Genomic DNA, 12299 nt, shown 5'->3' on the forward strand with positions numbered 1-12299 from the left:
GTCCGGCAATCACCGCCTCTCTCCGTTCCTCTTCATAGATTTCCATATCAAAGACAATTTTTGTAATTTTGACGATTAAAGTAGGGGGTTTTTCGGTCTTTACTAATATTAATTAAATCCTAATACGGATTAACCCGCCCCTCCCACCAGATTTATCTTTCTGCTACCAAACGTCGGATTACAGAACAATAGCAGGAGGAGATGTATCGTCAATAAGTCGAATAGGGACGGTTTCCATACGACGTGTCAAATCTATTTTGATGGAGACCCACCTCATGCAACGATTTCACCCATGAAAATCAAAGACACTCTCAACCATGGATCCTTATGAATCAAAATTTAGATATTAGAATCTGTCCTTTTCTTTTTCTTTCCATTTTTCTCTGTCGGCTGGATAAATTAAACCCTATGCTTAAACAAAAATAGTAAATCTATGAGCTGGCTCAAACTCAAAGAGCAAAGACTTCGCAACAAATTAATTAATTTCAAGCAACTATTTTAAAACGTGAAGATCAGTCAGAGGAAGGGGAATCAGAAGCAGAAGCTGCGACCGACGATTACTTTCTTTAAAGCATGTCGCGGAAAGTGAATTTCACGTAACACTGATAGATCGGAAATTAGTCCAGTGAGAATTTGAGTCCGAAAAAGCTTCTTGAGCTGGATGTAAAACGTGCGGTTGAGAATTGGACCTTCCCCGGAGCCAAAAGCCGGTAGTCTAACAATAAATCTCAGTGCCGCCATTGCGTATGGGACGAACGGCTTCGTCCCATACGTAGTCTAACACACAGAGCGATCTAATGATGGGCCGTGTCATAGAATTCGGGCCCAAACCTCCTGAAACTATGGGCCTGGGCTTATTATTACATTATTGGGCCCCGGTATCAAACATATCCCGAGTACATGAATTAAACGTTAGGTACTCAGGCGTTCACACACATTTTCATTTTGTTTTTTTCCCCAAAACCCACCCTTTGATGGGCAAAGTACCAACATCCGCACGCATACATATACGTACACAAACACAAATAACCTAAATTTGCTAGAAAAAGAAAAAAAGAGTTCGGGGAATTACTAATTCTACTGGAGACAAAAATGTGCTACTGTGTCGGATGCGACGTCAATATCTTCATGCACGATTGTTGATTGGAACTTCAATTCTATGAATAAGGAGCACAGACAAGGCTATGGCAATGGACACGTGGCTCATAACATGATTCCCAAAGTGAAAAACGCCGCAATGTTAATATGACGGTTCAGAAAGACCAAGGAATTGATCATGGAAAAATGGAGGATTTCCTCCAAGAATATACTTATTAGAAAGTTAAAGGAAAGGGAAGTCGAATCCCACTCAAACTTATGCCCCTTGCTTTCTTTATTTTGGGAGCTTCTACCATTTTCGCCAGGTGGGGTAACCCATTGACCGGGTACACCAGTTTTTTTTTTTTTTTTTTTTTGCTTTTAAACAATAATATGACAGTGACATAAGAATGACTTTTTCTTCTTCTCTTCAAAAAAGAATCACGGCTCTTTCGAGTGAGCAATGCGTTTTCAGTTCAACCTCCGGACAAGAGCAAAACGCCTCAGTCAATAAATGCGACCTTGTGATTTAATCTAGGAGCATTAATATTAAATTTATTTTGAATTAAGAAATTGCACGATTACACATACATTTTCTGGAGCATCAGATTTATCAGAATCTTTTAAAGATTTTTCAACCTTCGCAAGAACTTCACTTACATTGCATTCCCTCTTCTTCCCCATCAATCTTCCCATAATAAAGATATACATTATTATTTACACGAAATAAGAAACCGCAGCACATAAGCAAGTCATCAATACATACAATAAAATAATAAAATCGCTAAAAATGGAAATTATATACCTTCTAAACTTAATTCAATACTTTTATTCCAAGCATGTCCAAAATTGAATTCAAATCCCATCACAATTAACACTAAAGATCACCTCGCAAATCAATCTCGTCCGCAAGAATGTCCCTTAAGACATTATTGACCACAACCAACTTACCATGCTTACTTTATTATGGCTATAGCCTCTATTAAACATATATTGTTATTGAAATTGACATTGGAAATTAACAAACTAAAGAAAAATCAATCACACTAAATTTAATGTTCTAACCAAAAGAAAAATCTTTATCTAATCATCATCTGCGATAATAATTTAGCGTCGTTATGTAAAAATAGTGCTTAATCATCAAGCACATATCAATCTCTCAATCCCACCAAAACTAATAATTTAGATTCATTACTATAAAATTATTGAATTACTCAAAGCAAACAATAACTTTCTAATCTATAGAAAAACATCAGTCCAACTTAGGTCATCCAATAATTTATATTCACGATATTAAGAAATATCAATAATGAACTATTCAATATCCAACTTAAATAAAGAATTTGATAAATAAGTTTTGGGTCATCTCGAGTGCAAGAATATCTCACAAGGCATTATTGAGTAGAACCAACCTACAAGCCTTTCATTTATTTTTTTCCTCTTGACAAGTACAAGGTAAAATTTATTGTACTATAAATCTTCATTAAAACTATATTTTTAATTGGATGGACAATTTAGAAGTGAACGAATCATTCCCAAATCTGATGTGAAGTTCTACCTCCAACCAGTTGTCAAAGAAAAAGATCAACTCTTTATCTAGTCATTTACGATAGCAATTTCAGGCCATTCTTTAATTATACATGCCCTAATCAGAATCCAACTCGATAATAGTTAAAAATAAAAAATAAAAAATAAAAGGTAACAACTCATTTAATGTACCAAATATTCTGTCAACTTTTAAAAAAGATCCTCCAACTGCTAAGTTTAATTGCTAAATAACCAAATATACATAACAATAAAGTCTTAACTACCCAAAATCAAGAATGTGACAGATCAATCATAATAAATTAAGGATAGATCCAACAATGATGTTCTTTTTCAACTTAAGTCAATAATGCAATTATTAATATTTTTTCCAAAAATTCGTGCCATAAAAAATTTCCATATTTACATACCCACAATTACATTGCCATAAAATAATTATGCGTTCTATCAATCGAATTGAAGGTACATAATCAAATTGTACTCGTTTCAACTTCATTTCACTATGCATATAACTATGACTAATTTATAGCAATGACAAAATTCACACAATAATAATATTTAATCAATCAATTTCAATTTACAGTCTCGAATAGTCCAATAATATTCTTTTACAATTTTATTTAAATATGAGGGTAATTGAATTCAATCTGTAAACAAAACTAACCACTAAGCCAACCTAATTAAGTTTCCATTACATCAATTACATAGACAATTTTAATCGGATAATTTGGCACATACAAAGCACATATTAATTAAGCTTTTGGCATCATTGTACACTTATTTTCTGCGACATCATATATATGTGAAGCTTTGAAAGATTCCCTAAATTAAATTTGTAATTCATCAAGCAAATTCAAGTTATACCCCGTTATTATACTTTTCAATTTAAATTCACTATGCAAATAATCAAACTTAATTTCAAAAATATATACACAAAATTGACTTCTGAATACCTTAATTAAGTGTTTAAACCAATTAAGTTAATCAACTTAGATAAATGATTTCACACATATAGAACAATTACCAACTCATATATCCTAAATCAATGTTGTACATAGTCAAACAAGTTGCTAAATCCTAGATCCATACTCCTAAAATCGAATTCCTCTAAACCCTAACTACTCCATAATCAAATCCATACTCATCGCAAACCCCAAATACGACAATCAAATTGCAAAATTGAAAATTCAAACGAAAATCAAAACTTTCATGGCCAATGGTACATAATGTTAAGTGTTCTTAAAGATTCACGGAATCTTGTAACTTTGAAGGACCGTAGATCGAAACTGAAATGAATGGGAAGCCTCCGCCTCGATCACACGCGGATCTTATCGGCACACAACGAACGAAACATCTTGTAGAGACTGAAACGAGAATGAAAAACGAGAGAAAAAGAAGATTGAAAGAATAGAGACGAGAGAAAAGAGAGGAGAGAATGGAGAGATCGGACGGTAGAACTGCCCATTTTATTTTACATCGCTTTTTAACTGACGGGGGAAAGGTCAGACCGAGGAGAGCGGTCGATCACGTTGACCTTGAGAGATCGCGAGGCAGGCTCATGCGAACCGTCAGATGATGCGGGGCCCACCACGTCGCACGTGCGCTTGCCGACGAGGTACTGTTCAAGTAACGTGCTGACCACCCTCGACGTGCAGAGATTCAATGGCAGCGGTGGGCCCACCGGACCTCTCGTTTTAATGGGAAAGGGCCCCTGCCCCAGCCCCAGCCCCAGCCCCATGGGGCTTTTCCTGTAATTTTGACCGCGTCCGTCCGATTCCTTCTTATTATGGTTAAAAACACTGGGGCATGTGTGCTGGGGCCCAGCGAAATGTCGTTCCTCCTGTCTTGTCCAAATTTATTTATTTATTTTTTGAATCACTTCTTTTGCTGGCTACTTGTGCGTTTGATTTTAAAGTTGAGTTGAGTTGAGTTTTGATTTTAATTGAGTTGTAATGATTGTTTTATTGAATTATGATAAAATGTGAAAAAATAATGAATAGTTTAGAAAATTTAGTATTAAAAATTAAATTGAGTATAAATGAGGTATATGTAGATTTATGTATGGGCCCCACCTTTTAGACTTTGAAGAGTTAATTTTTGTTGTATAGTGAGTAGAGTTAAAGTTAAAGTTAAAATTTTAAAATCCGATTGTGAAACCAAACAGAGTATGGCCTCCTCCCTCATCTTAATCGTAAATCCTAAATGCCATAAAATTATCCGATTTCGAGCAACTTGAATTCTTTTAATTTTTTATTATATTAATAATTTATTTTATTATATTATATATTATATTATATCTTTAATGAATTAAATACGAAAAAGAAAACAATTTCATCCGAAATCCTATTTTGTCTTATAGGTAATTTAAAATTTAAAATAAATATATTATTTAATTCTAAAAAAAGAAATAATTAGTTTTATTACTTTCTCTCTTTATGCTCTATCTCCTTAATTATCTTTCTCATAAAAAATGAAAAAAAATTGAGACGAAATTGAAAGTTAATGATTTTTAATATAATTTACCATAATATTTATTTTTATCCGCCATATCCTATAAAAATTGACAAATATTTCTTTTTAATGTTGAATTTTCCAACAAAAACTTCATTAGTAAATAAGTGAGATAAAAAATAGAGAATATAAAGTTCATATCTGAAGTGAAAAATAGTGTTGTACAGATCTTTTTGCTTTATATTTAATATTTTAATTTAGTATATTATATATTATATATATATTTTTTTAATGAATAAAAAAGAAAAAAAATTATCATATACTCATGTTGTTTTATTGGGCATAAATTTAAAACTAAAAAATAAAAGGAGTATGTCATTCATAAACAAAGAAAATGAATGGGCCTTTTTATTTTCGTAAAAATTCTTTCATTCCGTTTTGATTAATTCATTGAGATCATAATCACTACTTTTTATGTGTATTATTTCCGATCTTGAAATATTTTTTTATTTACTTTTGATATTATTTTTATCATTACTTAGGTTGTTGTTAGTATTTCATTAATATTTTAAACTTTGGATTGTCCCTTATAATTAACTTTTGTAATCAATTAAAGCAACTCAATGGCCATCTCCACCTTTTACGAGTAAACTCTTCACATTAAATATTGCACAATTAATTGTATCAAATGATATGAGTAAATTAATGTACTAACACATGAATATAGGAGTACCATAAATACAATGTCTATAGATGGTAACACCACCCATGCAATGCACGGGCACAATACTAATATAATATAACATACATGTGTATATGCATATAAAAGTTAGGACATAATGCTACATCATCAACCTCGGTGAGCAATGGCTTCTTACAAAATGTCCTTTCGAATAACAATCGTATTATATCACATGTGACTGTCACCATTCTTTTTCGTGGAACCTTAACTTGTAAAGTTAAACCATGCGGGAGATTTGAAAATTTCGACTCATTTTTTGTTTCATGTGCATTCACAGTCGCAACATTTGACATTTTGTTTTGTGGCCGAAAAAAATATTTGAAATTTCATTTTTTCAAATTTTACGAAATTTCTCCACTTTCTAAAAATTCATCATCAATACTAATCATATTTAGTCTTAAATCATGATTGTTCAATCTCATTTTTTCACGTGCATTCTGCATAAAGTCATTCTTAATGCTATACAAAGAAATAAGATAACCTATATAGACCATCTGCACAATCTGTGTAAATGCATTGATTTGTTCCGTAGACGTACAAGATGCTCAATTGTGACAATGCGAATCAGTTAGGCGAAATTTAGATATACTTCTCGTTAATAAAACAAAAAAAAAGAAAGAGAGAAAAAGAAGAAAGGTAATGAAGATGAGAGGCAGTGGTGCTGTATAAAGCTGATATGATCAACTTCTTTTATAAGTAGGGGTGGCAATGTTTGTCATGTTGAAATAAACACATTCATACAATATTGACCCCATTAAATATAATTATTGTAAATTGAAACCAACTAAAGAGTGAACACAAAGTGAACTGAAGTGTTAGGATATAGGTTCAATAACACAGTATATATGACATGTTTACATAAATGGGTCTTATTAATGAATGAATAAATAAATTACGCCATATCTATATAAGGATAATCTTTTAAATTAGACGGTTATGAAATTTTAATATTTCACATAGATATCAGGGCGCAGGTTCTATACATTACGCACGAATTTTCCCCCCATTTAATGAAATTTTCACTCTATGTATCTTTCAAATCTATTTCCAACCCACAAGCGAGGGGAAGTATTAGTGAATAAATAAATAAACCACGTCATACATAACTTGGATTTTTTTTTTTACATTCTAACAGTATTTATATGGGTTACACTAGTTAAATCCGTTCCAACACGAATATTTATCATGTCTAATCGGGTCCGACTTGTTTAGAAATGAAAAACATTTAGCCCCATCTCGAACGCTTGACTTTATGTAACATCCATGTCGTGCTATCTTATGGTATAAGAAGTTCCCAGCCTTATTTGTAAGGATTGAGCATATTTCAAATTGAAACTTTAGTCTTCGAGTGATGCCACAGCAAAATCTGGGATCACGACCGGTTTGCTTGATTTGTATGGTGAGGCTACACTATCAACCTTTATCACTGGAACGCTTGATAATATATGCATGCTAACATTTAGCATTCGTAGGGGGGAAAAAATGTAATCGAAAAGAGCAAAACCAATTTCCAAAGAGAATGACACAATAAGATTTCACAATTCATCAGTCACTAACATTCACGTCATTAGTACAAAGAGTCTAAGATCTAAATATTTAATTAATATGCCAAGAAAGATTCTCTGCAATGTCTTTTTCATTTTGTCTACTCTATTGGTTGGCAACATCCAGTACTGAAGCAGCCTAAGGGCCCAACTTCAGAACCCGCAATAATGTAGAAACCGAAAGATATGTCAGCTCAAAGTTTTCCGCATTGGTCGTCTCCTCCTCCAGATTGCAAATAATATCGGGTCCAACAAGTCCCAGTACATCCCATCTCCATGGAGCCCACTAGGTCGTTAACCCGATCTACATGTGAATAATCTCTTCCGACTGTCGGTGCGTGTTTTACGTATCTAGATATTTGTGTGTCGGATGATAAAATGAGAGAAAATAAAATTTTGATATATAATATAGCTAGCCAAACTTACCGAAAAAAAATATAGCTAGCCAACATGACAATATCATGGCACCACTTCCTCTTAATTAGTACCATGGAAAGGCAAAAACATGCACACATGCAATTCCAGAATTATGCCGACTCTGAAAAGCTGGCAATACGTACCCCTGAGCCATATATTTTATCACTTCTCAGCATCCCTTTTGGCACATAGCTAGCCCTAATTTGAATTTCACTACACCAACACTAAGCATGGAAGAACCCATTAAAAAAAAAAAGAAGAGGAATTTAATAAAGTAATTATTGGGTGGTATCTTGCAAGCTCGGGCGGTTTTCCGGCGAGCTTGGGTGGTTCTCCAAGGGCTCCGGCATGGGCACGGGCTTGTTCCTTTGGTTGTACAAAGCGTTCAGCTGGTGGAAGTAAGGGCATGTCCTGGAATCAGCTGACCGCTTCCTGCTGACATTGCTGTCTTTGGTCTTCCTGAAATACTTGTTTATGTTCTCCCACTTCTCCTTGCACCGCTTCGCGCTTCGCGTGTAGCCAAGCTCTGACATCCTTTGCGAGATCCTCTCCCACAACGGAGCCTTTACGGCTCCCTGTTGATGATGATCACTGTCCTCATTGTTCCCTTGGATGGTGCACCTCAGGTTTATGAGTGCCAGCACTTCCTCCCTTGGCCATCTCTTCCCGGTGTCGGAGCACTCGCCGGTGGTGTTGCTAGTTCTTAGATTCCGGGGCGTACTTGAGGAGTTAGGGTTAGGAGAGACAAGGGCCGGAGGAGGAGGAGTCAGATTCGGCCTATCGTCTTCTGCTGGACCTGCCGTTGAGGATGGAGTCTTGGGCTCCTTCTCCGTATCGACCCGGGCAGTGGGGTTCCTAGGGTTTGGAATTGGATCCTTGCCATCTTTGTCGGCCTCGCAGGAAGGAGAGGTGAATCCCTTCAAGAACTCGATAATGGTGGCCTGCCGGTTGCCGGCAACGGCTTGCTCCTGTGCCCTCATGTCGAGCTCTTTGTTGAGCCTCTCCATCTCCATCTTTTTCCAAGCCTCTTCCTTCTCGACCATCTCCCGGTCCCTCCTCATCATGTCCTCGAGGAGCTTGTTGTGCATCTCTTCCTGCTGTGCCATCAGCCTCTCGACGACACTCTCGCAGAAGCGCTTGAACATCTCGAACTTCTCCCACGTCTTCCTCTTCTTAGCAACCTTATCCTCCTCCCTCTCCTCCTTCAGTCTCTTCTCATCCTCTGCTAACGATGTCGTTTCCACGGCTTGCGAGTCGACCTCTTCCATGTTGTTCTGCCCCATTTTCTCCCCCTCTACTCCTCCTCTTCCCACTTCCTCCTCCTCCTCCTCCTTGTCTTCTTCCTCCATTGGCTTCTCAACGTTGCCATCATCATTGTCGTTGCTCTGCGGCACTTCATGGAGCTGTTGATGTTGTTCCGGAGGAGTCGGAGGGTTCTCATGATGATGATGATCATAGAGCTCCTCAAGCTCGTTGACAAGCAGCCTATAATTGTTGTTGTTCTTGGAGTAGTTAATGTTGATATTAATGTTGTTGTGGTTGTCGTCGTTGAATGATGTTCTTGTCTGCTCTTCAAATTTCTCCTTGCACTTCTCTGCACTCCTCTTGAACCCAAGCTCTGCTAGCTTCCTGCACGCACCATTTACGTCCATATATAATTCCAAAAATCACCCCCGCCATTAAATAATGTGCAGGTTCTTCAACAATTGAAGCCCATGTCATAAGTATGTATTCCATTTCACTGTGTGCATATGTATGTGACATATATAAATTATATAGGTGTACATGCGTAATAATATTCCCATGTGTGTGCTACTTAATTTACTCCCTTTCCCTTCCTTCTCAATTTGAAGATCCCAAGGCACAATATATATTTATGAGTTGCCTCCATTTCTGCACAGTCTAAGTGAACAAGTTCTCATCGTCTTGGCGGGGACAGACATTCACTAGTCACAACTCATCAAACCAAAGAACAAGTCATGTAGTGGAGATTAAAAATTTAGCTAGTCAAATGCATGCATGTCACACCATCACATGACACATATATGGGGAAATTAACAACATGTGTGCAAATAAAATAATACCCATTTCCCTCCGATCCTCGTTCCAAAAGAAAATCAAGTAGTATTCAAAAAGGGTATCCCATATTGTGGCACAGTAGGTGATTGTACCATATAATGATTTCACTACGGAATTTCCCGACATGAGCTAGCTAGTTCTGGACAAAAATCTCGCATATGTGCATTCAGATAGATGCATACAGTAACTACCTGGATACATGTTCCCAAGTGACCTGGGGGAACCAGTTCTCCATGTTGGATCCGATCCTCAGCAGTGCAACCACTTCTTCGTTGCTCCACGGGCCATGATCCACGGGTTCGGGCATCGACCGGTCGACTCGGGCCTCGATATCGAAGTTCGCGGACATGGCGAGCAGCGACCTTTCCTTCCCCTCTTCTTCTTCGGCTGCGACATCTTTATGGTGCAACAGTAGGGAGGGATGGTGGAGGTGCAAGAGATGGTGTTGGTGATGGGAGGCAGATAAAGGAGGAGGAGAAGGAGGAGGATGAGGGATGGGGGTAGGGTTAGGGTTTGGGAACGGATCAAAGCCATGGAAAGGGAAGGCAGAGAGCTGAGGGGGGAGAGGGAGGGGTGACGATGAAGCTCTTGAAGAAGCTATGAACTGGTGGAATTGCTCTGGTACTCCATCAAACATGGCTTTGCGCGTGTGAGTGTGTGTATTTTGCAAACCTCTTTACCTCTGTGTCTGTCTTCTCTCTATCTATTATTTCTTGTTACTGTAAATTGGCAAAATGATATATGCAAGAATACAAAAAGGCTCTCTCTCTCCTATCTTCTCTCTCTATCTTTCTCTCTGTCTCTGATCATTTATCAAGTATTTTGTCCTATCATGGAAAGGGCAGAGAGATGCATACAGCACACCCACGCCCGCACTCTCCATTCACGAATGTGAAACTCACCTTCATAGGCATCCGAATCTTCCGCCGCATACGTCACGCGTTTCGTATTGATCATCGTGATGACGGTCGATAATCCAAATCACAAATTATCGACTTGACAATGCACTGATCGGACCTTTCACTGCTAAAGCTTTGTTTAGTTTTCAAATAAAAAATTTTATTCTATCCAACTCAAAAATTCTATTCTTTCCTAAATTCAATACCGCAATTATTACTGTTTTATCTTTTTCTTCATTTAATAATAATTTCTCACTTATACTTTTTTCTAACTATTTTTATAATTAATTTTTTAATAATAAATTCACCATATATTTTCACATCTATATATACAAACATAGAGATAATATTTAATGAGTATTACTCATCCACTTTAAATAAGTAAGAACCAATCAATATGCTTACGAGTGGGAATCTGTGTGCCCATTGTGGAGCTGGTTTTTCACTTTCAGACATTTTTATTGGGTATTACACATCCAAGTATATGAGTAATACTCACTCAATATTTGCTCACGTATATATATATCTGTTAACACTTGCAATTATTACATAAAATTAAGTTAAAATTGGATGATGATACAACTCAAAAACCAAACGCAAGCTAAACAATCAGTTATAGAATGTCGTGTAATGTAACAAATGCATGCACGGAGTACACCATCTTTCTCAACTGTACATCCTATTTTCTAGAATTCAAAAGAAATTGTCAAAAACATTCAGACCAGATAGATGAATTGAAGTTCTTAACCAAACCTTCTCTTGTGATCGGTATTTATGTCTCAAAGCGATCAGACTGATCAATCATATATTTTGTCATGTGTATTTATCCTTTAGGGACCAATCACTGCGAGACTAGTATATGCTCCGTTTGTTTTCAAAGTCGTGATTTAAGATTTTAACTTTAACTTTAACTCAAAACACTACACAACAAAACACACATTTCAAAAGTCAAATTGGTGGGCCCCATATATTATTAAAATACAATCCTATTTAATTAATTATCTATACCTTCCATTCATTTCATATTTCAAAAGTCAAACTGGTGGACCCCATATATTTTTGTCTTCTTCTACAATCACAATCACAATCACAAATTCGTGACTTTAACTCCGAAAACAAACGCATTGGTACAAACTGGAACACGATCACGGCATGCCAATCGGGCCGGATGGATCTTACCGACCCGAATCACGGAAGAGCGCATGATTGGAGGAGCGCGTGGGGTTTCACAAAGGAAGGGTGAGAGTGGGGAAAGAAGAAGGGTCCCAGATAGAAAATGATACATTTTGAATTATTATAATAGATACGTGTAGATGTATGTACGTATGTATGTGTGCAGAAATATATGCAGAGGGGAGTGTGGGGGAGTGCTTAGAATCCTATGCAGTCGCTGATGGTGTAATAAACGGCAATAGGATGGCCGGACACGTGAAACCATGCAGACACTGGGGACCAATTTATTTAAGGAAGACAGCCATAGAGAAAATGTTCAGCTGCTCCTATGGTTTAGCATAGTTTCCTTGTACCCTCACCCCGACATCTGAT

At 36.7% G+C, this 12299-nt stretch overlaps 1 protein-coding gene across 1 annotated transcript; it reads right to left on the reverse strand.

The window, feature by feature from the left end:
- Nucleotides 1–7738: 7738 nt before the first annotated feature.
- Nucleotides 7739–10623, reverse strand: LOC116208076 (trihelix transcription factor GTL2). Its single transcript, XM_031541294.1, has 2 exons — nt 10047–10623; nt 7739–9405 (listed from the first exon to the last, which is right to left on the reverse strand). Exons 1-2 carry the CDS (start codon nt 10490–10492, stop codon nt 8055–8057), a joined length of 1797 nt encoding a protein of 598 aa, XP_031397154.1. The 5' UTR covers nt 10493–10623; the 3' UTR covers nt 7739–8054.
- Nucleotides 10624–12299: the final 1676 nt, after the last annotated feature.

The sequence above is a fragment of the Punica granatum genome, chromosome 5 (assembly GCF_007655135.1).
Source record: "Punica granatum isolate Tunisia-2019 chromosome 5, ASM765513v2, whole genome shotgun sequence".
NCBI classification, from domain to species: domain Eukaryota; kingdom Viridiplantae; phylum Streptophyta; class Magnoliopsida; order Myrtales; family Lythraceae; genus Punica; species Punica granatum.